The sequence below is a fragment of the Salvia splendens genome, chromosome 16 (genome assembly GCF_004379255.2).
Source record: "Salvia splendens isolate huo1 chromosome 16, SspV2, whole genome shotgun sequence".
Taxonomy (NCBI): Eukaryota; Viridiplantae; Streptophyta; class Magnoliopsida; order Lamiales; family Lamiaceae; genus Salvia; species Salvia splendens.
This window is the reverse complement of record NC_056047.1, coordinates 1,495,855-1,521,909: the sequence shown is the minus strand read 5'-3', so window position 1 is coordinate 1,521,909 and position 26,055 is coordinate 1,495,855. Positions and strand designations below refer to the sequence as shown.

Genomic DNA, 26,055 nt, shown 5'->3' with positions numbered 1-26,055 from the left:
AATAGTAAAATACAAAAAAATATAAAAAGAAAAAATAGTTGTGATATTAGTAGTGAAAAATCAGTCTTACTTAATTTTAAAGAAAAATAAATACAATAAAAATATAATATGAGTAATTTTTATATAACCTAAAATGTAAAAAACAACACTACTGTATTAATTATGGATGATAGTATTATATTTCAGAGTTAATATATGAAAAACAGTACTCTAACAAACAAAAAATCTAAAAATTTAAAATATTTTATAAACTAATCAAATATACAAATTGAAATATTGCTGTACCTTAACTGTAAATGGAATCTATAAGTGTTTTCACACTACTATAAGTTATCTATTTCGTGTAAATATCAAAATTTAACACGATTCAATTTTAGAAAAAATAGCTCCAAGTTGGGATTATGTTGGGATATGGATCTCCAAGCTGAACCTTCCTTGTCCTCTCCGTATGTTTTTACTAGCTCTGATGAACCATTGATATCCAACAACCGCAAAGACGAAGAGACTTTATGCAGGAGGTGATGCGGCAGCTTCTTCAAACCCTTACTATTTTGGATAGTCAATGTTGTGAGACATGGCATGATGGAGATGGCCGCAGATTCTTCTTCTTCCTCCGTTATGTCCTCCCACTCCTTCCAATTGGAGCAATCATCAAATATCAGCCCCTTGAGTTTAGGAAATGCAACAACAACATCATCACATGAAGATTCTATTCCTATAAACTCCCTTCCCACAAACATCAATTCATCTAAACGATAAAACTTGAGAATTTCCAAGAAAGGTAGTTTCCCCATAGCAGCCAATGATGACACCTCACTCAACCATTCCAGACGAATCTCTTTTATAAAGTTGAAGGATGATGACATCAAATGCGGAAGCCTGGAGCCCTTATATTCCCAGATTACCAATTTCTTCAAGTTGTGTTGAGAAAACCGGGTAATTTTCTCTCAAATAGTGAAATGAACCGATTCAGTAATTTCAGAGTTAACCCACTGGGGTCTACTCGATAAAATTACTTCTCCAAATAAATTCTTTGGAAAGACTGGCGAGGACACTGTCCCTCTTAAATACCAGATTCCTAACAGAATTTATCAGTCGGTGTATTTATCACAATATAAAAACACCCAAAAGAACCGTACAAAACACTACTACCAAACCCGCAAATAATATTGAATACAATACTACTACAGAAAATAAACCCAGAAATAAATGCGGAACAAAATAGATAATAAAGAAAGAACACACCCGGAACTTTGATAACGGAGTTCGGCCAAATTGCCTACGTCTCCGAGCACCCTCTGCAGAGCCCACTTATATATTTAAATGGAGAAGAGTACAATTTGGGATAATTTACAAAGTGGGGGGTGAGCTCCTTTTATAGGCAGCCACACCCCCAAACAATTATCAACCCACCGATGTGGGATTTGGATTTTGGCAAATTTCAACAAATCTCCACCTTGACAAAATTTCAAATCCCACCGAACACAAATCTTCTCCACCAAAACAAACGACTCGCGGTGCTTTCATATTGGCGCAGTCAAGCGCCAGCTCCAAATCGCAGAATATTAACCAAGTCCAAACAATGTTCAAACTTGCCTCTCGTCACCACCTTGGTCAACATATCTGCAGGATTCTCCAAAGTTGGAACCTTTCTGATGACAACTTCCTCTTCTTCGAGAATTTCCCGCACAAAATGATAGCGAACATCAATGTGCTTCGTCCTTGCATGAAAGACCTGATTCTTTGCTAAATGAATAGCACTCTGGCTGTCAGAATATACTTCAAGTTGTTTCTGACCAACACCCAATTCTTTCAGCAACCCATGAAGCCAAATCGCCTCCTTCACAGCTTCAGTAATGGCCATGTACTCTGCCTCTGTTGTAGACAAAGCTACCGTTGACTGCAAGGTAGACTTCCAACTAACTGGCGCATTCGCTAAAGTGAACAAATAGCCAGTAGTAGATCTTCGCTTATCCAAATCACCAGCATAGTCGGAATCACAATATCCAACTGCAAAATGACCAAGTGATTTATCCTGCTCAAACAACAAACCAATATCTACAGTATCTTTGATATACCGCAGAATCCATTTCACAGCTTGCCAATGACCCTTTCCTGGATCATGCATGTATCTGCTCACAGTACCAACGGCCTGTGAAATGTCTGGTCTTGTACACACCATTGCATACATCAAGCTTCCAACTGCATTAGCATAGGGAACCTTCGCCATATATTCTCGCTCATCTTCCGTATTTGGAGATAACTGAGAACTAAGTTTCAAATGAGGAGCAAGTGGGGTACTTACAGGTTTGGAATCATCATTTATACCAAAACGCTGTAGTACTTTGGTCAAATACTGCTTCTGTGTCAGCCAAAGCTTGCCTCCTTCTCTATCTCTTGTTATCTCCATGCCGAGAATCTTCTTGGCTTCCCCCAAATCCTTCATCTCGAACTCTTTACTCAACTGAGCCTTCAATCTGTCAATTTCAACTTGGCTCTTTGATGCTATCAGCATATCATCAACGTATAAGAGTAGGTAGATGTAGGAACCATCTTGAAGTCTGCGCAAATACACACAGTGGTCGTATTTGCTTCTTGTGTACATCTGATCCTTCATAAACTTGTCAAACCGTTTGTACCACTGTCTTGAAGACTGCTTCAATCCGTACAACGATTTGTTCAACTTGCAAACCCAATTTTCTTTACCAGCAACCTTGAATCCCTCCGGTTGGGTCATATAGATTTCCTCCTTCAGATCACCGTGTAAAAACGCGGTCTTCACATCAAGTTGAGCTAGCTCCAAATTCAACTGCGCTACCAAAGCCAACAAAATTCTAATGGAGGAATGTTTAACAACAGGAGAAAATACCTCATTGTAATCAATTCCCTCCTTCTGGGCGTAGCCTTTAGCTACCAATCTTGCTTTGTAGCGAACATCATCTCTGTCAGGAAATCCCTCTTTCTTTGCAAAAACCCATTTACATCCAATTGCCTTCCTGCCTTTCGGCAATGGCATCAGCTTCCACGTCTTGTTCTTCTGAAGAGATTGCATCTCTTCTTCCAAAGCACCTTTCCAACCATCGCTTTCTGAACTTTCAATAGCTTTCGAAAAGATACATGGAACATCATCAACAACTGGAAGCGCATATGCTACCATATCCGCAAATCGAGCAGGTTTCTTGTTTTCCCGCCTCGTTCGCCTAACTGCAATTGGCTCTGATTGCTGCGAAGGTTCTTGGGGTGGAACCTCTTCATCATCTGACTCTTCTTCTTCCGTAGGAGAGTCATTTGTGGTGTTCGTAGTTGGGATCACAACTGCTTCTTCGAACTCCACCTGCTTCGGTGTATACTCCACCTGCTGCGAAGTATCACTACTATTTGGATTTACCTTATTCAACATGGAAGATTCATCAAAGGTAACATCCCTACTTACAATCGTCTTCTTAGACTCCAGACACCATAACCGATATCCTTTAACACCAGCACTGAAACCCATAAACAAAGCCTTCTTTGCACGTGGATCCAATTTTGACTCAGTCACATGATAATATGCAATAGAACCAAAAATACGCAAATAATCATAATCAGTTGCTGGTTTACCGGACCATACCTCTAAAGGAGTCTTGCCATCAATGGCAGAACATGGCAAACGATTGACAATGTGTTGAGCGTATGAGATGGCCTCAGCCCAAAATGTCCTGTCCAGCCCAGCATTAGACAGCATACAACGAACTTTCTCCACTAGTGTTCGATTCATACGCTCTGACACTCCATTCTGCTGTGGTGTATTTCTCACTGTGAAGTGCCGAACTATGCCACACTCCTGGCATACATCTTGGAAAGGATCACTCTTGTATTCTCCACCGTTGTCTGATCGGAGAACCTTGATCTTCCTCCCCATCTGATTTTCAACTTGAGCTTTCCATTTCAGAAAAATCCCAAGGACTTCATTTTTGCTCTTCATAGTGTACACCCAAACTCTCCTGGAAAAATCATCAACAAAAGTGACAAAATAGTGTCTACCTCCAAGTGACGGAGTCTTGGCAGGTCCCCACACATCTGAGTGCACGTAATCCAAAATGCCCTTCGTATTATGGATTGCAGTGCCAAATTTCACTCTTCGTTGTTTTCCCAGAACGCAATGCTCGCAAAACTCTAATTTGCAAGACTTCGTACCTTTCAATAATCTTTGCTTGGCGAGAATTTGCAATGATCTCTCACCAGCATGTCCCAATCGCAAATGCCAAAGCTTCGTCGCCTCTGCATCCTTCTTGTTACTCGAAGTTGCAGTTGCTACTGTCCCAACAACTGTACTACCTTGATAGTAATACAAATTGTTCTTCCTCACACCTTTCAGCATCACCAATGCTCCTGAAGTTGCTTTAAGAATTCCATCTCGCATCATCACAACTAGGCCTTTCGATTCTAAGGCCCCCAATGAGATGAGATTCTTCTTCAACTGGGGCACGTACCGCACATCCTTCAAAATTTTGGTGGATCCATCCTGATTCCGTAGCTTGATTGAGCCTATCCCGGCTGTCTTACATGGACTATCGTTTCCCATGTAAACAAGTCCGCCATTGAGTTCTTCAAAATCAAAGAACCACTCCCTGATGGGACACATATGATAGGTGCAACCTGAATCCAATATCCACTCATCTGGATGCGATGTTGAAGGTGAAACCGTCAAAGAACAATCTGACTCCGCATCATTTTTGCATTCAGCAACATTTGCATCTTGCGAAGCCTTTTCTTTCTTCTTCAACTTTGGGCAGTCTTTCTTCCAATGTCCTTTCTCATAACAGAAAGCACACTCATCTTTGGCAACTCGCCTTTTCGATTTGGACCTTCCTCTTCTCTCCTTTGATCGGCCTTGTTGACGACCTCTTGCCACTAATGCTTCATCTGTAACTGCTTTGCCTTTCATTTTATCTGTCTTTCGCAATTCATGACTATACAAAGCAGAACATACAGTATCTAAAGACACATTCTCTTTACCGTGGAGTAATGTGGTCTCCAGATGTTCAAATTCATCAGGTAGAGACGACAACAACATCAATGCCAGATCCTCATCCTCAAATTTCACATCTAAATTTAGCAGGTCTGCTACTAATTGGTTAAACAAAGTAATGTGTTCATTCATAGTGGTACCTGATCGGTATTCAAATTGGAACAACCTTTTCTTCATAAGGAGCTTATTCTGACCACTTTTCTTCAGAAATTTGTCCTCCAGTGTCTTCCACAATCTATGTGCAGAAGTCTCATTCTTGACAGCATACTTCTGCTCCCTGGATAGACACGACCGAATTGTTCCACAAGCTAACCGATTTATGGTACTCCAATCTTTATCATCTATATCTTCTGGTTTCTTTTCTTCAATGGCAATGTCAAGACCTTGCTGGAAAAGAGAGTCTAGAACCTCCCCCTGCCACATACCAAAATGGCCAGTACCGTCAAATATCTCCACCGTCAATTTCATATTTGACAGTGGAAACCTCGACCACGATGACGAAGAACTAGCCTTGTTTTCTTGATCATTACCCGCCATTACAGACTCAAAATAAAGTATTCAATATTACAAACAAACAGAACCAAGGACGAACCTTTGGCTCTGATACCACTTGTTGAGAAAACCGGGTAATTTTCTCTCAAATAGTGAAATGAACCGATTCAGTAATTTCAGAGTTAACCCACTGGGGTCTACTCGATAAAATTACTTCTCCAAATAAATTCTTTGGAAAGACTGGCGAGGACACTGTCCCTCTTAAATACCAGATTCCTAACAGAATTTATCAGTCGGTGTATTTATCACAATATAAAAACACCCAAAAGAACCGTACAAAACACTACTACCAAACCCGCAAATAATATTGAATACAATACTACTACAGAAAATAAACCCAGAAATAAATGCGGAACAAAATAGATAATAAAGAAAGAACACACCCGTAACTTTGATAACGGAGTTCGGCCAAATTGCCTACGTCTCCGAGCACCCTCTGCAGAGCCCACTTATATATTTAAATGGAGAAGAGTACAATTTGGGATAATTTACAAAGTGGGGGTGAGCTCCTTTTATAGGCAGCCACACCCCCAAACAATTATCAACCCACCGATGTGGGATTTGGATTTTGGCAAATTTCAACAGTGATGAGGCACGAGAGCTTCTGCTACCTCCATCCACATTGATGATGATGTTGATGATTGCTCCATTTCATTCATCCTACCCCTGAAATATATTCTGAGTGATTCTAGTTTTTGAAGGACTGACTGTAAATCTGCTTGTCGAGCATCCTCAACTAATTCCTCCATTTCACTCATACTACTCCAGTAGATTTCCAAATTTAGAGATTCGGATTCGGTAAGACAATGGTATACTGTTTTCAGAAAACCCAACTTGTTGTATTCACTTCCTACTTTAAATTCGCGCAGTTGCAGTGTGCAGAGATTACTTAAGTCACCTAATGCTTTAGGCAGACAGTTGATATCAGTGCCTTCAATCTTCAAGATTTGCAGTTCAACCAAACTACAAATGCTCTCTGGTAACTCCTTTAATTTTGTATTCCAACTTAAGTCAAGTTCTCTTAACTTCACCAAATTCCCAATTTCTTGTGGAATCACTTCTAGAGAGCACCATTCTAAGGAAAGAGATCGCAATTCAATCAAACTACACACGCTCCCTGGTAACTCCTTTAGTTCTCTATTCCACCTTAAGTCAAGTCGTCTTAATTGATTCAAATTTCCAATTTCTCGTGGTATCACTGTTAGGCCGCACCTTGATAAGTCAAGTCGTCTTAATTGATTCAAATTTCCAATTTCTCGTGGTATCACAGTTAGGCCGCACCTTGATAAGAGAAGAGTTTGCAAGAAATAAAGCCTGCATATGATTTCGAGGTCATCCTTTGACAATGCAATATCACTACAATCCAAGCATCTCAAGTGAATTAACATTTCTATTCCTACTGGAATACATCTGTAAATGCTCATCACCCTAAGACTTTTTATGCAATTACAAACTTGAAAACTTCTGTCTCTTTCATCTACTGGTGGTTCATAGTCCCACGGAAGACTCCGATATTCTTGGACATGAGAAACCAATGAAGAGTCACAAGCTTGACAACTTCTCTCTTTGTCATCATTCTTCCTAAGAAACATAGCAAAATCATGTACTATATCATGCATTTTACACCTTTCTATCTGCTCCCCCGACTTACTTTTCTCAATGTCCTGAATCAAACAACGCATTGCTAAATTTCTCAAGTTCTCTCGCCCTTTCAGCTCAAGTGCACTGTTTCCACTATCAGACCCTAGATAACCTTGCGCCATCCACTCTCCTATCAGAGTCTCTGCATGAATTGTGTGATCTTTAGGATAGACGGCACAATATGAAAAACAACACTTAAGAGCCGGGGACAAATCATTGTAGCTTAAAACCAAATGAGGAAAAAGCTCTACTTTTGCATTCTCCAATTCCCATATTTCACTCTTCTCTACATGTTTCCATCCTTCCAAATCCTTGAACTGCAAAAGTGTTCCCAAAACAATTGCAGCAAGAGGCAATCCATTGCACTTTCTAGCTATTTTCTTGCCAAACACCTCGAATTTTCCACATTCTTCATCACTCTTTCCAGGAAGAGATGTGTCACACAATAATGACCAACATTCTTCTTCACTAAGCTTATTTGGGTGATACATATCATCGTTTAAGGTACGGACCATCTTAGCTACCGTTTCCTTTCTCGTTGTCACCAGAATTTTACTGCCTGCTGCACCACATTGGAGACTGATTTTCAGAGGCTCCCACTTGGTGTTGTCTTCTGTCCAAACATCATCCAGCACAAGAAGAAACTTTTTTCCCGAAATGGATGCCTCTAGCTTTTCTAATACCAGTGCCAATTGGTTGGAATTCGGGGGAATCTCTTCTATTCCCACTTTGTTAACAATTCCAATTGCGATCCCAGCCACGTCAAATGGATCAGAAACACAAATCCATATTCTTAATTCAAAACAATCCTTCACTCGTTCATCATTATAAACAAGTTTGGCAAGAGTTGTTTTCCCAAGTCCCCCGGTTCCAACAATAGACAAAACTTGGGTATGACCACCATTAAGCATTAGTTTGCTCACTATGTCTTCTTTTTTGTTATGTATATCCACCCCGTGAACTTTCGTCAAGTCAACAAGAGGTGTGGATTGCACTCGCCAAGGTGTGGGCACGGGATCAGTTGTAGGCGGAGCGATGACAAAATCAAATTCCTTTCTCTCCTCGTAAATCTGTTCAAGCATAGCTTTCACATTTTCAATTTTCTTGGCAATATCACGATGGACTGAAACTTTTTTGAAACATAAACAAGAAGATCTGATGAAGGAGCATCCTATCTTTTGCTTAGGTTCCATCTTATCTTTGAGAAGAGAATAGTAGTTCCATTCATCCAAAATATCCTCCATCTCATAGGCCATAGCTTCGAGCTTCTTCAACCATCTTTTGACACTTTCATCTTTCACTCCTCTCTTTTCTGCATCATCCAACACCTGTCGGATAGTGTTGAGCTTCTCGGAAAGATAACGAAGTTCGTCCTTCACGCCTCTAACCAAATTGACTTCATACCGAATCTTATCTTCTAACATAGTTGCAATTCTCCCCACCACTTCTGAAACTATAGCATCCGCCATTTATGTTATTTGGAGCTGTTTTTTTTTTTTTTTGATTTATCCTGAAAATCAATCCAAATGGTTGGATTTAGATAAGTGACACTACTACTACAACTGTTTTTTATTTTTTGAAAAGTCGTGATCACTCTTCACTGAATGATGAGCAGTATGTGGGACAAACATTCAGATCTTTTTTCGTTTTAATTAATATAATTGAATTCTTATGTTTTCTTAGAACATATACTTTGTAATTTTTGACGAATTTGGCAATGCAACATTGTCTCGATGATTGGAAAGTTAAGTTACAAAGAAACCCCAAAAAATGAAAGAATCGATGGAGAAGATCAACATTTTTGCGAGAACATTATATATTGGAGATAAAGAGCATGGTTGAAGAGTGGGGAGAAGATTGGAGAGAAGATGAAGTTGTAGTTAAGAGAGTAAAAAAAGGTATGGAGTTTGGTGTGTTGCGATAAGTGTTGGGTAAAACAAGTGTAATGAAGGTCAAGTGAGAAGGAAGGTTGGAGCTGCTAGAAATTGACAAGGCTGAGTCAGCAATAAAAGAACACAAAAGCAATATTGCAATTGTGGTTGGAAATGAATGGATTGATTTAGAGAATGAGAAGCATATATGTGAGGACATGTTCCCGAAGAGCTGAGTACTAAAGTTAGAGAAGCTACAAGAGCAATTGAAGAAGGAGTATTGAAGAATAAATTAGGCAGAATTTTGTAGGTACATGGAATAAATAAAGGAAGAAGATTAAATAAATGGGCAAGTGTAGAAGCTAAGTGACATTGGATCTCTACAAATAGGCATTAGGCCTTGTGTTTTGAGGACAAGAAGTTGAATGAAGCTCAGGAAAGGAAAGAAAGAAAGCTTGAGGATGGATACAAAGCAAAAATAGAATTATTAGAGCAAGAGTTTGATGCATGTTAGAGATGATTCAAGGCATGCATATTCTGAGTGAAGTAAAAAAGATTTAGGAAGCTTGAGAAATGACAAATCTACAACTTTAGAGAAAGAGAGATGAATAATTTTAAGAAGCATCGGCTTCGATTTGGTCTCGGCTACAGTGGTGGCCGAGATTTTGTCTTTGGACTAAATTATTAAGTCACGTTAAAATATTTAGAACGGGAACCAAAACCCGACAAAATAGTTGGCGTTTGCGGTTATGGTTATGGTTATGGTTCATCCAACACATTGGTCAACGGTTTCAATTTGAAGGTTGAACCGTTGGTTTTAAATCGACCATGTATCTCTATCATCATATGTTGACTATCATTGAATCAAACTACTGTACAAAACAACAATTATGAGCAATTTATGAATAAAAGAAATTCTTGCACCTATACTCATATACTTATACCTAAGAGCATCCACAACGCGTTTCTCCACCGGCCCGCGTTTCGTTCCGGAGGAACGAAACCGCGGAGAAACGCGTTGCAGCCGCCGTTCCGTCGCCAGCCCGTTCCCAACCCGTCCCGTGAACCGCCGCCGCGAGACGCGGCACGAGACGTCTCGCCACGCACCGAGGCGACGTGGCGAGCTCCCAGCCCATGCGTGACGCCCACTCGCCGGCCCGCGAGTGTGCGTCGTCACGATGGCGCAATAAATCTTTTTTTTAAAAAAAAAAATTGAATTTTCAAAAAACATAAAAAAAAATTTGTAAACGGTAATATTACTGTTTATAGCCGTTTTGCAATTTTTTTTTAATTTCTTTACCCTATAAATACTTCTAATTCATACTCATTTCACTCACAAACACACATCTATTCCTCTCAAATCCTCACTATTTCCACCCCAATTTTCATCTCAAATCAACTTTGTTTTTCTTCTCCCAATTTAATCAAACTAATGGATCTTTTTGAACAAATGTGTCAAATAATGGAACAATCACTTGAAGAAGATCGACGACGGAAGGCGGAGGAAGGCGCGCCGCCCCAACGACGCTCCCGTACGTACATCCATCGTAACCGGGAGGAAGCCGTCGCAAGGTTAGTACGCGACTACTTCTGCGATAACCCAGTTTGGGGAGATACGTACTTCTGTCGCCGTTTCCGCATGGGGAAACCGCTATTTCTCCACATCGCGAATACTTTGACAGCCCGGGAAGAGTTCTTCCAGGAATGGTTCGACGCGGTCGGCCGTCCCAGCCACACGATGAGAAATGTACTGCAGCAATCCGTCAGCTTGCGACTGGACAAACGACCGATATGTTCGACGAATACCTACACATCGGAGACAGCACTGGGCGAATATGCTTGCTCAAATTCTGCAAAGGCGTCCGGGCAGCCTTCACCGACGAATTTCTCCGGAGGCCAAGCACGACCGATTGTCAGTTCCTGCTCGACCTTCACGAAACAGTGCACGGATTCCCCGAGATGCTCGGCAGCGTCGATTGCATGCACTGCAATGAAAGAATTGTCCGGTGGCGTGGAAGGGGGGTCCTACACGAGCGGCCACAAAGGCACCTACCCAACCGTTATACTCGAGGCCGTTGCCGACTACCGGCTTTGGATCTGGCACGCATACTTCGGAACAACGACGTAAACGTGCTCCACCAATCCGACCTCTTTACCGAAGTTTTGGATGGTAAAGCGCCGGCCATCAACTTCGTCGCCAACAACCGGCTTTATAAAATGCTATCTCACCGACGGCATCTACCCGAAGTGGCCTACCTTCGTGAAGACGTGCGGCAGGCCTGCGAACCCAAAGCAGGCGCTTTTTGCGCAGAAGCAGGAGGCTGCTCGGAAGGATGTGGAGAGGGCGTTCGGGGTTCTCCAAGCGAGCTTCAACATCATCAAAGCCCCGGCTCGTACGTGGTTCATGGAGAACATGGTCTACATCATGTATACGTGCATAATCTTGCACAACATGATTGTCCAAGACGATGGACCCGATGCGGGGAATTGGTTCGACCCCGAATCTCCCGGAAGCTCAACCGCAAGTAGTCCGCCTCAAAGTGGAGCGCATCCGTCTATACAAGAACGGTTATCTATTCGTGCAAGGACACGCGACTCTAGCGCCCACACCCAACTCCAAGAGGATCTAATTGAGCACATTTGGGCAAACTTTGGCGGATGAAATTATTAAATTGTGTACTTTTATTTTTTAGGAAATTATTACATTAAGATTTTTTCAAATTCAGTACGGATAAAATTAATATGAAATTAAAAACAGAAAAGAGCAATGAGAGAGCGCGACTTACCTGCACGGTAGACTAAATCGTTGCTGGCTGATAGAGATTACGTTTAAGGCTGGCTGAATAAAGAGACACATTTATTAATTAGAGCATCATTAGACAGTAATTATATTTTTATCAACTGCTACGCCTAAATCTAATCTGAATCATTTTTTAACGCTTTCATATTTATTAAATTTTAATATATTCTGGGCAAATATAACATTTAATTTAAAACAGACTTTATTTCGTTAGGTTATTTTCTAATTTTTTGTTTATATCAACAAATTAAGATTTAACAAGCTTTTATACTTTTAGCTTTTGGAATCTTTATTTAATAAACTTCGGAGTTTAATTAAAAGACAGAAAAGAGCAATAAGAGAGCGTGACTTAACCTGCAGGGCTGGCAAACTATGGTTGTGTAGCGGTCGACGGTGGCAACGAGGTGCTGCAGAGGACGACGACAACACAAAATTTAGAACAATTAAAGTATTTTTCCCTTATATTTTCTTATCTTGGTTTAAAGGTGGAAATCAAACCATCATCTTTATTTAATAAACTTCAGAATTTAATTAAAAGACTGAAAAGAGCAATAAGAGAGCGTGACTTAACCTGCAAGGCTGACAAACTATGGTTGTGTAGCGGTCGACGGTGGCAACGAGGTGCTGCAGAGGACGACGACAACACAAAATTTAGAACAATTAAAGTATTTTTCCCTTATATTTTCTTATCTTGGTTTAAAGGTGGAAATCAAACCATCATCTTTATTTAATAAACTTCAGAATTTAATTAAAAGACTGAAAAGAGCAATAAGAGAGCGTGACTTAACCTGCAAGGCTGACAAACTATGGTTGTGTAGCGGTCGACGGTGGCAACGAGGTGCTGCAGAGGACGACGACAACACAAAATTTAGAACAATTAAAGTATTTTTCCCTTATATTTTCTTATCTTGGTTTAAAGGTGGAAATCAAACCATCATCTTTATTTAATAAACTTCAGAATTTAATTAAAAGACTGAAAAGAGCAATAAGAGAGCGTGACTTAACCTGCAAGCTGGCAAACTATGGTTGTGTAGCGGTCGACGGTGGCAACGAGGTGCTGCAGAGGACGACGACAACACAAAATTTAGAACAATTAAAGTATTTTTCCCTTATATTTTCTTATCTTGGTTTAAAGGTGGAAATCAAACCATCATCTTTATTTCCAGCTTTAATACAATTATTGATTCCATTTTCCATCTTTTGGAATGTGAAGATAACGTTCGGTTTAATACAAGTATTGATTTCCATCTTTTGGAATGTGAAGATAACGTTCACTGCAAAGTTGTTTGTGGGGCAGCAAACCTTTAGATTTTTGTCGTTTTATATTTGTTGAAATCCAAGACCATATTTAGAAACATTTCATTAACTAGTTCATATATAGAATTTTGAGGCTGTTACATGCAAGTTGTAATTAAATTTGAAGTTGCAATAGTTAGATTTTCTATTTCTCTTTAAAAAGAGTTTCTTTGTTTTTTTAAGGCTCCATCTAAATTTACAAAACCAGATATATGTGATTCTATTGGTTAATTATAAACATCTAAATTCTTGGTTATTATAAAGCCCATACAAGATAGATTGGGCTTTAAAAGACGGCACATTTCTATGATTTGGGTCTCTACAAACAAACAAAATAAGTTCAATTATTCAAAAATCTGAGTCTCTCGATTTCATTCAATTGCATTCAATTGCCTACTATATATTCAATTTTATTCACATAGTAATTGAAAGGCCCAATAATAAAGTTAAAAGCCTGCATGACAAGGGCTTTGTCCATAAGCCCATTGACACAACAACAATTAATTAATAACCAAACAACAATTATGGGGCTTGCAAATACTCTTAAACCCTCTAAAAATAGAAACTTAGAAACTTTGTTGACGATCTTTCTTTTAATGCTAAATTGAAAAAGTGTAGGAAAAATAAAAAGAAAAATATCAGATAAAGTAGCATTAGTAGTAGATAATGAGATGTACATTATTAGTTGCGTAAGATGTGGCAAAAAAAATTCATAAACAAAAATAAACTAATTTTATAAGGCTTATCAAAAAACAAAAAAAAAAGATTATTTTTTGCATCTGCGGGAGTATATACTATAGAATTATAGATTATTTTTGGCTTTAATAATATGTTTTGGTATATATTTAACAGTCCCATAAAATATTAATGATCAATTACATTGTAAAGTTTAAGTGTGTGTTAGTTTCTGGTCCTAGACAATTTATTTTGTTCCATTACTTTAACTCGTTATTTGGCTCAAAACACATTTGACCGTTAATTTTTTTATGAAACCATTAAATATTGATCAAAACATATTGTCCAGAACCAAAAGCTATTACACTTAATGTAGGATTAATTTTTTTTACTCAAACATACGAGACTAATTTTGAACTTCAGTCGAATAACAATATTAAAAGTTTAGGTTATGCGGAATGAACAATGACCCTTTAGAGCATCCACATTGGATATCCTCTGGTCACGTCACAATTCTCCGCCACATCATCATCCCCCTATTGAACTATTGCAAAATTGATGGCATAGCACTGATTTTCAACGAGATTTGCGGATATTGCTCTGGAATTTGTTATGTGGGCTTAATTAATATTGTTAGCAGGCCCATAAAGTTGGGCTGTTTTTTATAGCATTAGCTAAGATTTGCATCTATAAAATTAATTGGGCTTTCTAAGGTAGCTCAGTTCTGTGATTAGATCAAAAAAGAAACATATAACCTCCAACTGCTATTTATCCAAGAAAAGCTTCAAAAATCCTTAACAAGCAGGCACCAACATAGATATTAAAAAGAACAAAAAAAAGGATGATACAGAAGCATATAACCTCCCACAGCTATTGATCCGATCCGATCCGGCAGGGCCAATGAGGACGCCCTGCGTGTTCCCTTCCTTCCTTATTTTCATCCCTCATTTCACCATCGCCCTTCCGGATTCTGAATTTGTACTTGGACTCGAATTCAGCCAGCTCCTTTTTCTGCTTCTCGGACGCTTCATTGAGCCGAGCAATCACCTCTTCAAGACCCTCCTTGTTCCTCTGCACGGCTGGGAGAACTTCTCTGATTGTTCTCTCGACAAGGACACCTCCAATCATTGGTTGCACCTCTCAACATGCATTTGTAAACTTGTGATCACTGCCATTTGTAAACTTGTGATAACTGCCAATACCAACAGTACGATGTTAGAAACCATGAATCAATTGTAAGCAGTATGACGAGGTATTCATGTAAAACCTACTCATTAATCTACCATCAAATGTATTTTTGCATATAAACACCAGAACTGTTAAGGCAGGAAAACATTAATATACACGAACCCATTATATATCCTTGCTCCATTCAATCTTCCAAAAACCTGAAAACATATTCCATTGCGGCAGAACTTGAAGGTCATCTTTGCTAGTTCGCCCAGTTGATCTTTCTATCTGAACTTGAAGGTCATCATTCCCATAGTTCTCTTGTTGATCTTGTTGTAATTTTCTAGCAGAGACGCCAGCAGAAGTGCTGCAATCAACCAACTTGATTGACTGAAGCGTTGGTATTTCTCCAATAACTGAAGGGATCTCCTTCAATATCAAATGTTCAAGTTGAAGGTGCTCAAGGCATGGAAAATGGGCGCTTTCCGTTGTCCAGTACACCAAGTCACAACTGTCAATGAGCAAGTATTTGAGCTTGCAGAACTGCCTTTCAACTGTTTCCCACTCAGATCCAACGAAAGAATCACATTTCAGTTTAAGAACTTGAAGATGGGGTAGCCAACCTATCGTTGCAGGCATGTCTTCCCAGCGTATTCGAGTGCCAAACAAAGTCAACTTCTCGAGAGAATGTGGGAGAGCGAGGTTGCTCCAAAACTCCAACGGAATTGAGTTTTGAAAAAAGCCACCAAATATAGTGATTTCAAGAGATTCGAGTTTATGCAAACACGCAAGATTGTTGAGATAGGTTACAGACCAACTCTCCAGTTTCCCCTCATGAATCTTGAGTTTTTTTATATTGGGGATTCTTTTTAACACCTTTTTGCGGCAATCCAAAATAGTGACTGTACAGAGAGTCTGTAGGCTCTCCAAAACAAAACCATCAACGGGAGGATCTGGGAGAGAGATGCTGTAGAATTCCACATGCCTAAGGAGAGGCATTTTCCATATTTCAGGTGGAGCAACTGCCGTGGTATGCCTGGCAGTTAAAGTAGACAAATTCCAAAGGCGACACACTGAAGGGGAAAAAGAGTGCCCTGTCTGTGGATACGAAATGTACCTCAAGTTCAGCAGCTTAGATGCACTATCTTGGAAAGATGCGTATTTCATGTCATCCGAAGAAGATGAATATCTACGTCTAAGATCAAATATTTTAAACACCCTCAACAGTCTAAGATTGGGTGACTCTGAAAGTCCTTCGAAATAGCCCTCAAGATTCCGTTTTGAAGAAGTATCATAAGAATGATCACCAAAAGAATCCCATATCAAAGAACGAGCAGGTGAGACATGCTTGGAAGCAGCTAGGAATTGATAAAGATAAGTAGCGTAATAATGATCACTACGAAGATCCAATGTATAAGAGAGCTTATAAGGTAACATATGGGAGCCATCGGAGAGATATACCTCTTTTGATCTGTGTCGACGATGGACAAGAATGCGGCACTGGGGAATTCTGGCATCGGGATTCCCTGGCCTTACAAAACTAGCAAACTTTTGTTTATCAGCTTCTCTCAAACAAAGATCCCTCAGGAGATCATGAATTTTGCATAGTTTTATCTTTCCACCAGAGCCCCACTTGTGAACTAAAATAAGATTCCTGTCAACGAGTTCTTTCAAGTACTCTTTCGCAACTTCATCCAAGCTTTTCCCATCAATTGGTCGAAGAAATCCTTCTGCAACCCATAGTTTGATGAGCTCGGATGCAATGATGACCAGTGGCGTATCCAGGATTTTTAGTTTGGGGGTACGATATTACAATGACACATAACTTTAAAATCGTACTAATTATTTTTCCTTCTTTTTATTCAGTTCTTTAACTAAAATGTCTATTTTAAAAAAATTACTATGCATAAAAAACTTATAAACTTCTTGTATTATTACAGTTTAGATGACTTATCTTAGATTTACACAGTATACTAGGAAAAATTTATTTTAGCTTTTGTAAAATGTGCTATCTTTACCAAAAATAGGCTTTTGACTTGTTTGTGCAAAACTTCAATTATTGAAAAATGGACATAATGCATGCTTATATTTTCCAATGAAAAAATTTATTTTTATTCATAAAAGTCTAAAAACAAAGCCATAAAAGAACTAGGGAAGATGTACAAAATAAAAAATAAGACTAGATAAATTTATCTAAATTATAAAAATGAAAAAACAAAGCCATCGAAGAGAGGTTAAAAAATTAAAGGCACTGGGGAGTGGGGAAGATGCAAAAAATAAGACTAGATAAATTTATCTAGATTATAAAAATGAAAAAACAAAGCCATAGAAGAGAGCGTAAAAAATTGAAGGCAGGTAGATGATAGTTAAAAAAAACAAGCAGAAATTGGGGCTAACGAGGAATCGAACCCACAACCCTACTTTGCCAAGGATGGCTAATGCCACTAGACCACTAACAGTTCATGTTAGAAATAGGATTCCAATATGTGTTATACGAAGTTTTGGGGGTACAATTGTACCCCCTTGTTCCTTACTGGATATGCCAGTGGTGGCAGCTACTATGGTTGTGTAGCGGTCGTCGACGGTGGCAACGAGCGTCCAGGAGGTGCTGCAGAGGACGACAACACACAAAATTTAGAACAATTAAAGTATTTTTCCCTTATATTTTCTTATCTTGGTTTAAAGGTGGAAATCAAACCATCATCTTTATTTTCAGCTTTAATACAATTATTGATTCCATTTTCCATCTTTTGGAATGTCAAGATAACGTTCACTGCAAAGTTGTCTGTGGGGCAGCAAACGTTTAGATTTTTGTCGTTTTATATTTGTTGAAATCCAATACCATATTTTCAAACATTTCATTAATAAGTTCATATATAGAATTTTGAGGCTGTTACATGCAAGTTGTAATTAACTTTGAAGTTGCAATAGTTAGATTTTCTATTTCTCTTTTAAAAAGAGTTTCTTTGTTTTTTTAAGGCTCGATCTAAATTTACAAAACCATTACAAACTGCATTTAAATCTGTTCAAATTTTTATATTAGGATTTGTAATTATTTCGAACTTTATTGATTAATAATTGATAAGTTTTAATTAATCCGTCGTCAGGGTATACTTACAAACAGATTTAAATGCAGTTTGTAATGGTTTTGTAAATTTAGATCGAGCCTTAAAAAAACAAAGAAACTCTTTTTAAAAGAGAAATAGAAAATCTAACTATTGCAACTTCAAATTTAATTACAACTTGCATGTAACAGCCTCAAAAATTCTATATATGAACTAATGAAATGTTTGAAAATATGGTCTTGGATTTCAACAAATATAAAACGACAAAAATCTAAACGTTTGCGGCCCACAAACAACGTTATCTTCACATTTCAAATGATGGAAAAGGTAATCAATAATTATATTAAGAGGGAACATCTTTTTAGGTCCACGACCTTTGCCGAAGTATCAATTTAGGTCCGTGAACTTTGAAAATATCATTTTAGGTCCGTCAACTATAAGTTAATATCATTGGAGGTATTTCGAATTTTTTTGGATGAAAATGCCCTTAAGGCATTCAAAGGGCAATTTGAACAATTCTTTCGCCACTCATCTTGCGTCAAACACCTAGAGTCCAACAATTTTTATAATTAAATTTAATTTGGATGGTAATTGATTTCATTCTGAAATTCATATAAATAATACTCGGAATGACAATCCAAATTAATAGCTATCCAATTTCAAAACAAAGAAACTAAATATAATTCATATATCACATATAGTGAGTTCTTAAAATGTAGTTTAGATTAAAAAAATAAAATAAAGTATCTAAATCTCAATTTACTATCCCTATATAATTGATCATCTAATAATAGAAAAATGTACTATTTTTTACGGCAATTTTAATTATATTTAAATTCAATTTGGATGGTAATTGAATTAAACAGTAGTAAAAAATTGTTGGACTCTAGTTGTTTGACGCAAGATGAATGGCGAAAGAATTGTTCAAATTGCCCTTTGAAGGCCTTAAGGGCATTTTCGTCCGAAAAAAGTTCAAAATACCTCAAATGATATTAACTTATAGTTGACGGATCTAAAATGATATTTTCAAAGTTCGCGTACATAAATAATACTTTAGCAAAAGTCGTGGGCCTTAAAAAGATGTTCTTTCTTAAAGCTGAAAATTGGCGTACCAGTTCAATAAAATATCATTAATGTTGATGAGCTGTCACAGCTGTATTATTAATTAATTTTCAAGTAGATTGCAGAGTCCTTATTTATTCAGCAAGCCTTCAACTTAATCGCTGTTACTACATTTGCCTAAAAAAGCAGCTCCAAAAAGTACCTTGTCGTCCTCTGCAGTACCTCTCGGACGCTCGTTGCAACCGTCGACGACCGCTACACAACCATAGTTTGCCAGCCCTGCAGGTTAAGTCGCGCTCTCTTATTGCTCTTTTCAGTCTTTTAATTAAACTCTCAAGTTTATTAAATAAAGATTCCAAAACTAAAAGTATAAAAACTTCTTAAATCTTAATTTGTTGATATAAACAAAAAATTAGAAAATAACCTAACGAATAAAGTTTGTTTTAAATTAAATGTTATATTTGCCCAGAATAAATTAAAATTTAATAAATATGAAAGCGTTAAAAAATGATTCAGATTAGATTAAGGCGTACCAGTTGATAAAAATATAATTACTGTCTAATAATACTCTAATTAATTAATTAATTAATGTCTCTCTTGATTCAGCCAGCCTTAAACTTAATCTCTATCAGCCAGCAACGATTTAGTCTACCGTGCAGGTAAGTCGCGCTCTCTCATTGATTGCTCTTTTCTGTTTTCAATTTTCATATTAATTTTATCCGTACTGAATTTGAAAAAATCATGTCTTAATGTTTAAAGATTGCATTAAGTGGTATTAGGTATAACTATATGAGTATAGGTGCAAGAATTTCTTTTATTCATAAATTGCTCATAATTGTTGTTTTGTACAGTAGTTAGTGTTGATTGATTTAATGATGATAGAGATACATGCTCAATTTAAAACCACGGGTTCAACCTTTTGACCATAACCGCAAAGCCAACTATTTTGTCTTCCAGTTCTAAATATTTTAACGTGACTTAATAATTTAGTCCAAAGACAAAATCTCGGCCACCACTGTAGCCGAGACCAAATCGAAGCCGATGCTTCTCAAAATTATTCATCTCTCTTTCTCTAAAGTTGTAGTCCTAAATCTTTGCTCTAATTTAGTTAAGTCCTAAATCTTTTTTACTTTACTCAGACTATGCATGCCTTGAATCATCTCTAACATGCATCAAACTCTTGCTCTAAATCAATTTTTGCTCTTGAACAATCTCCTATTTATTTCTAGCCGATCTAGCTTTCTTTCTTTCCGTCCCCGAAATTGATTCCACTTCTTGTCCACGTCATGGAATCCTCAAAACACAAGGCCTAATGCCTATTTGTAGAGATCCAATGTCACTTAGCTTCTACACTTGCCCATTTATTTAATCTTCTTCCTTTATTTATTCCATGTAGCTACAAAATTCTGGCTAATTTATTCTGTTAAAATTCTAATATGTTGTCCCACATCGGCTTGGTGATGATCCTATCTCTTCTATATAAGTGTGGATAACCCTCCCCCTTATAAGGCCTTTTAAGGGGTGAGTGGCCCATTTCTAATATGGTATCAGAGCGGGCCCAAGTCGATGATGGAGTTTATTTCTTTATATCTTCTCTTGCCTACCCACGTGCGATGATGGAGTTTATTTCTTTATATCTTCTCTTGCCTACCCACGTGAAGGAAGTCCGATGTGTCATTCCGGTCTTTATATCTTGCCTACCCACGTGATGGAAGTCCGATGTGTCATTCCGGCCCACACGTGAGGGGGCGTGTTAAAATTCTAATATCTCAATTGCTCTTGTAGCTTCTCTAACTTTAGTACTGAGCTCTTCCGGAACATATCTTTATATCTTCTCTTGCCTACCCACGTGATGGAAGTCCGATGTGTCATTCCGGCCCACACGTGAGGGGGCGTGTTAAAATTCTAATATCTCAATTGCTCTTGTAGCTTCTCTAACTTTAGTACTGAGCTCTTCTGGAACATATCTTTATATCTTCTCTTGCCTACCCACGTGATGGAAGTCCGATGTGTCATTCCGGCCCACACGTGAGGGGGCGTGTTAAAATTCTAATATCTCAATTGCTCTTGTAGCTTCTCTAACTTTAGTACTGAGCTCTTCCGGAACATATCTTTATATCTTCTCTTGCCTACCCACGTGATGGAAGTCCGATGTGTCATTCCGGCCCACACGTGAGGGGGCGTGTTAAAATTCTAATATCTCAATTGCTCTTGTAGCTTCTCTAACTTTAGTACTGAGCTCTTCCGGAACATGTCGGAACATGTCCTCACATATATGCTTCTCATTCTCTAAATCAATCCATTCATTTCCAACCACAATTGCAATATTGCTTTTGTGTTCTTTTATTGCTGACTCAGCCTTGTCAATTTCTAGCAGCTCCAACCTTCCTTCTCACTTGAGCTTCATTACACTTGTTTTACCCAAGACTTATCGCAACACACCAAACTCCATACTTTTTTTACTCTCTTAACTACAACTTCATCTTCTCTCCAATCTTCTCCGCACTCTTCAACCTTGCTCGTTATCTCCAATTCTCGCAAAAATGTTGATCTTCTCCATCGATTCTTTCATTTTTTGGGGTTTCTTTGTAACTTAACTTTCCAATCATTGAGACAATGTTGCATAGCCAAATTCGTCAAAAATTACAAAGTATATGTTCTAAGAAAACATAAGCATTCAATTATATTAATTAAAACGAAAAAAGATCTGAATGTTTGTCCCACATACTGCTCATCATGCAGTGAAGAGTGATCACGACTTTTCAAAAACTAAAAAACAGTTGTAGTAGTGTCACTTATCTAAATCCAACCATTTGGATTGATTTTCAGGATAAATAAAAAAAAAAAACAGCTCCAAATAACATAAATGGCGGATGCTATAGTTTCAGAAGTGGTGGGGAGAATTGCAACTATGTTAGAAGATAAGATTCGGTATGAATTCAATTTGGTTAGAGGCGTGAAGGACCAACTTCGTTATCTTTCCAAGAAGCTCAACACTATCCGAGAGGTGTTGGATGATGCTGAAAAGAGAGGAGTGAATGAAGAAAGTGTCAAAAGTTGGTTGAAGAAGCTCGAAGCTACGGCCTATGAGATGGAGGACATTTTGGATGAATGGAACTACTATTCTCTTCTCAAAGATAAGATGGAACCTAAGCAAAAGATAGGATGCTCCTTCTTCAGATCTTCTTGTTTATGTTTCAAAAAAGTTTCAGTCCGTCGTGATATTGCCAAGAAAACTGAAAATGTGAAAGCTATGCTTGAACAGATTTACGAGGAGAGAAAGGAATTTGATTTTGTCATGGCTCCGCCTACAACTGATCCCGTGCCCACACCTTGGCGAGTGCAATCCACACCTTTTGTTGACTTGACGAAAGTTCACGGGGTGGATATACATCACAAAAAAGAAGACATAGTGAGGAAACTAATGCTTAATGGTGGTCATACCCAAGTTTTGTCTATTGTTGGAACCGGGGGACTTGGGAAAACAACGCTTGCCAAACTTGTTTATAATGATGAACGAGTGAAGGATTGTTTTGAATTAAGAATATGGATTTGTGTTTCTGACCCATTTGACGTGGCTGGGATCGCAATTGGAATTGTTAACAAAGTGGGAATACAAGAGATTCCTCCGAATTCCAACCAATTGGCACTGGTATTAGAAAAGCTAGAGGCTTCCATTTCGGGAAAAAAGTTTCTTCTTGTGCTGGATGATGTTTGGACAGAAGACAACACCAAGTGGGAGCCTCTGAAAATCAGTCTCCAATGTGGTGCAGCAGGCAGTAAAATTCTGGTGACAACGAGAAAGGAAACGGTAGCTAAGATGGTCGGTACCTTAAACGATGATATGTATCACCCAAATAAGCTTAGTGAAGAAGAATGTTGGTCATTATTGTGTGACACATCTCTTCTAGGAAAGAGTAATAAGGAATATGGAAAATTTGAGGTGTTCGGCAAGAAAATAGCTAGAAAGTGCAATGGATTGCCTCTTGCTGCAATTGTTTTGGGAACACTTTTGCAGTTGAAGGATTTGGAAGGATGGGAACATGTAGAGAAGAGTGAAATATGGCAATTGGAGAATGCAAAAGTAGAGCTTTTTCCTCATTTAGTTTTAAGCTACAATGATTTGTCCCCGGCTCTTAAGCGTTGTTTTTCATATTGTGCCGTCTATCCTAAAGATCACCAAATTCATGCAAGGACTCTGATAGAAGAGTGGATGGCGCAAGGTTATCTAGGCTCTGATAGTGGAAATGGAGCACTGGAACTCAAAGGGCGAGAGAACTTGAGAAATTTAGCAATGCGTTGTTTGATTCAGGACATTGAGAAAAGTGAGTCGGGGGAGCAGATAGAAAGGTGTAAAATGCATGATATAGTACATGATTTTGCTATGTTTCTTAGGAAGAATGATGACAAAGAGAGAAGTTGTCAAGCTTGTGACTCTTCATTGGTTTCTCATGTCCAAGAATATCGGAGTTTGTGGGACAGATACTACAAACCTCCTGTTGATGAAAGAGACGGAAGTTATAAAGTGTGTGATTGCATGAAAAGTCTTAGGGTGTTAAGAATTGACAGTCATAATCTAGTAGGAATTGAAACGTTAATTCACTTGAGATGGTTGGATTGTAGTTATATTGAATTGCCAAAGGATGGCCTTGAAATCATATGCAGGCTTTATTTCTTGCAAACTCTTCTCTTATCAGAGTGCGGCCTAACAGTGATACCACGAGAAATTGGAAATTTGAATCAATTAAGACGACTTGACTTAAGTCAGAATTTTATAGTGGATGAGTTACTAGGGAGCGTGTGTAGTTTGATTGAATTGCGATCTCTTTCCTTAGAAAGGTGCTTTCTAGAAGTGATTCCACAAGAAATTGGGAATTTGGTGAAGTTAAGAGAACTTGACTTAAGTCATAATTATGTAATGGAGTTACCAGAGAGCATTTGTAGTTTGGTGAAGTTAAGAGAACTTGACTTAAGTGAGAATGATAGAATGAAGGAGTTACCAGAGAGCATTTGTAGTTTGGTTGAACTGCAAATCTTGAAGATAGAAGGCACTAGTATCAACTGTGTGCCTGAAGCATTAGGTGAGTTAAGTAATCTCCGCACACTGCAACTGCGCAAAATTAAAGTTGGAAGTCAATACAACAAGTTGGGTTTTCTGAAAAAATTATACCCTCATCTTACCACCGAATCTCTAGATTTGGGAATCTACTGGAGTAGTATGAGTGAAATGGAGGAATTGGTTGAGGATGCTCGACAAGCAGAGTTACAGACATTCCTTCAAAAACTAGAATCACTCAATATATATTTCAGTGTTAAGATGAATGAAATGGAGCAATCATCATCATCATCATCAATGTGGATGGAGGTAGCAGAAGCTCTCGTGCCTCATCACAACTTGAAGAGATTGGTAATCGGGGGATATAAGGGCTCCAGGCTTCCGCATTTGATGTCATCACCCCACAACTATATAAAAGAGATTCATCTGACTCTTTTGAGTGAGGTGTCATCATTGCCGGCTATGGGGAAACTACCTTTCTTGCAAATTCTTGAGTTTTGTCATTTAGATGAATTGATGTTTGTCGGAAGGGAGTTTTTAGGAATAGAATCTTCATGTGATGATGTTGTTGTTGCATTTCCTAAACTCAAGGAATTGCATTTTAGTCATTGCTCCAAATGGGAGGAGTGGGAGGACATAACGGAGGAAGAAGAAGAATCTGCAGCCATCTCCATCATGCCATATCTCACTGAATTGACTATCTCTATATGTGAGAGTTTGAAGAAGCTGCCGCATCGCCTCCTGCATAAAGTCTCTTCGTCTTTGCGGATCTTGAGTATCTATGGTTCATCAGAGCTATCAAAAACATACAGAGAGGACAAGGAAGGTCCAGCTTGGAGATCCATATCCCAACATAATCCCCAACTTCGACTTTACCCATAGGTCTAATACAAATATTTATGCTTTTCTGTTTGTTTACCTTTTTTGAGATTGAATTTGGGATTATCATATGTATTTTTTGCTTTAATCATAAATTTTTATTAGATGGGTACTCTTTTTCCTTCATGGCATTTTTCCCTTTGGGTTTTTTGGCCATGCAGGTTTTAATGAGGTCCAGCCTTGAGTGATCGTTATGTGTTCTCCAAGGTTTAGGTTTTGTTTTGTATGACGTGATCCTTCCAATCGTGTAAATCAGTAATATTTTTATAATAGAGCTCTACTTAAACTGATTGCCAACTCAAAATTGTGTATCTTCTCTCTCAAACCCCCAATACATGTACTCATTGGCCGACACTGTAAGAGGGAGAGGCCCTTCCCAAAAAATTTATTTTTGTTATTTTCTACTTTTAACTTCTTTTTTTCTTAAATTTCAAAAACTACCTTTAGCCCTTCCCAAATTAATATTGTAGAAGAGTAAATCATCGAAATTTGAAGGTAAAAAGGGGCTGAATCAGATGTAGATATAAAAAAATTTTAGAGATGTGAAATAAAGAAATAATGGCGGTCATAGTTTTTGATGAAGAAGAAGACTCCACACTTTGAAAAAAGTTTTATATAATAATTTAACAATATTATAGTACTCCATAAAACTTCCTTGTGAGAAGTCATGTAGAGATATTGACATGTGTTCTTAAAATTGTACCGAGTACACCTATTTTTTCTAAAATTGAATCGTGCTAAATTTTGATATTTACACGAAATACGAAATTGATAACTTATAGTAGTGTGAAAACACTTATAGATTCCATTTACAGTTAAGGTATAGCAATATTTCAATTTGTATATTTGATTAGTTTATAAAATATTTTAAATTTTTAGATTTTTTGTTTGTTATAGTACTATTTTTCATATATTAACTCTGAAATATAATACTATCATCCATAATTAATACAGTAGTGTTGTTTTTACACTTTAGG

At 38.0% G+C, this 26,055-nt stretch overlaps 3 protein-coding genes across 13 annotated transcripts; 1 reads left to right on the top strand and 2 right to left on the bottom strand.

The window, feature by feature from the left end:
* Positions 1 to 227: 227 nt before the first annotated feature.
* Positions 228 to 13,110, bottom strand: LOC121771342 (putative disease resistance protein RGA3). Of its 10 annotated transcripts, XM_042168125.1 has the most exons (7): positions 13,024 to 13,110; positions 12,881 to 12,932; positions 12,664 to 12,716; positions 12,447 to 12,499; positions 12,230 to 12,282; positions 11,862 to 11,914; positions 5,954 to 8,714 (listed from the first exon to the last, which is right to left on the bottom strand). In XM_042168125.1, exon 7 carries the CDS (start codon positions 8,671 to 8,673, stop codon positions 6,142 to 6,144), a length of 2,532 nt encoding a protein of 843 aa, XP_042024059.1. In that variant the 5' UTR covers positions 8,674 to 8,714; positions 11,862 to 11,914; positions 12,230 to 12,282; positions 12,447 to 12,499; positions 12,664 to 12,716; positions 12,881 to 12,932; positions 13,024 to 13,110; the 3' UTR covers positions 5,954 to 6,141. The 10 variants fall into 10 exon arrangements, 5 of the variants coding, with proteins under 5 accessions (XP_042024059.1, XP_042024058.1, XP_042024060.1 ...); XR_006043995.1 differs by lacking the exon at positions 5,954 to 8,714 and adding an exon at positions 228 to 665 and having other exon boundaries at positions 11,862 to 11,910; positions 12,881 to 13,092; XR_006043996.1 differs by lacking the exon at positions 5,954 to 8,714 and adding an exon at positions 228 to 632 and having other exon boundaries at positions 11,862 to 11,910; positions 12,881 to 13,092.
* Positions 13,111 to 14,589: 1,479 nt separating this feature from the next.
* LOC121769842 lies at positions 14,590 to 17,701 on the bottom strand. Its single transcript, XM_042166604.1, has 3 exons — positions 17,551 to 17,701; positions 15,197 to 16,746; positions 14,590 to 15,038 (listed from the first exon to the last, which is right to left on the bottom strand). Exon 2 carries the CDS (start codon positions 16,451 to 16,453, stop codon positions 15,200 to 15,202), a length of 1,254 nt encoding a protein of 417 aa, XP_042022538.1. The 5' UTR covers positions 16,454 to 16,746; positions 17,551 to 17,701; the 3' UTR covers positions 14,590 to 15,038; positions 15,197 to 15,199.
* Positions 17,702 to 19,235: 1,534 nt separating this feature from the next.
* On the top strand, positions 19,236 to 25,375 carry LOC121770640 (putative disease resistance protein RGA3). 2 transcript variants are annotated; one of them, XM_042167399.1, is made up of 3 exons: positions 19,236 to 19,428; positions 19,754 to 19,802; positions 21,973 to 25,375. In XM_042167399.1, exon 3 carries the CDS (start codon positions 22,010 to 22,012, stop codon positions 25,079 to 25,081), a length of 3,072 nt encoding a protein of 1,023 aa, XP_042023333.1. In that variant the 5' UTR covers positions 19,236 to 19,428; positions 19,754 to 19,802; positions 21,973 to 22,009; the 3' UTR covers positions 25,082 to 25,375. The 2 variants fall into 2 exon arrangements, with proteins under 2 accessions (XP_042023333.1, XP_042023332.1); XM_042167398.1 differs by having other exon boundaries at positions 19,750 to 19,802.
* The last annotated feature ends 680 nt before the right edge of the window (positions 25,376 to 26,055 follow it).

Coding starts and splice junctions, on each gene's coding strand:
- LOC121771342 (XM_042168125.1), bottom strand. CDS start 8,673: ATGGCGGATGCTATAGTTTCAGAAGTGGTGGGGAGAATTGCAACTATG.
- LOC121769842 (XM_042166604.1), bottom strand. CDS start 16,453: ATGTTACCTTATAAGCTCTCTTATACATTGGATCTTCGTAGTGATCAT.
- LOC121770640 (XM_042167399.1), top strand. CDS start 22,010: ATGGCGGATGCTATAGTTTCAGAAGTGGTGGGGAGAATTGCAACTATG.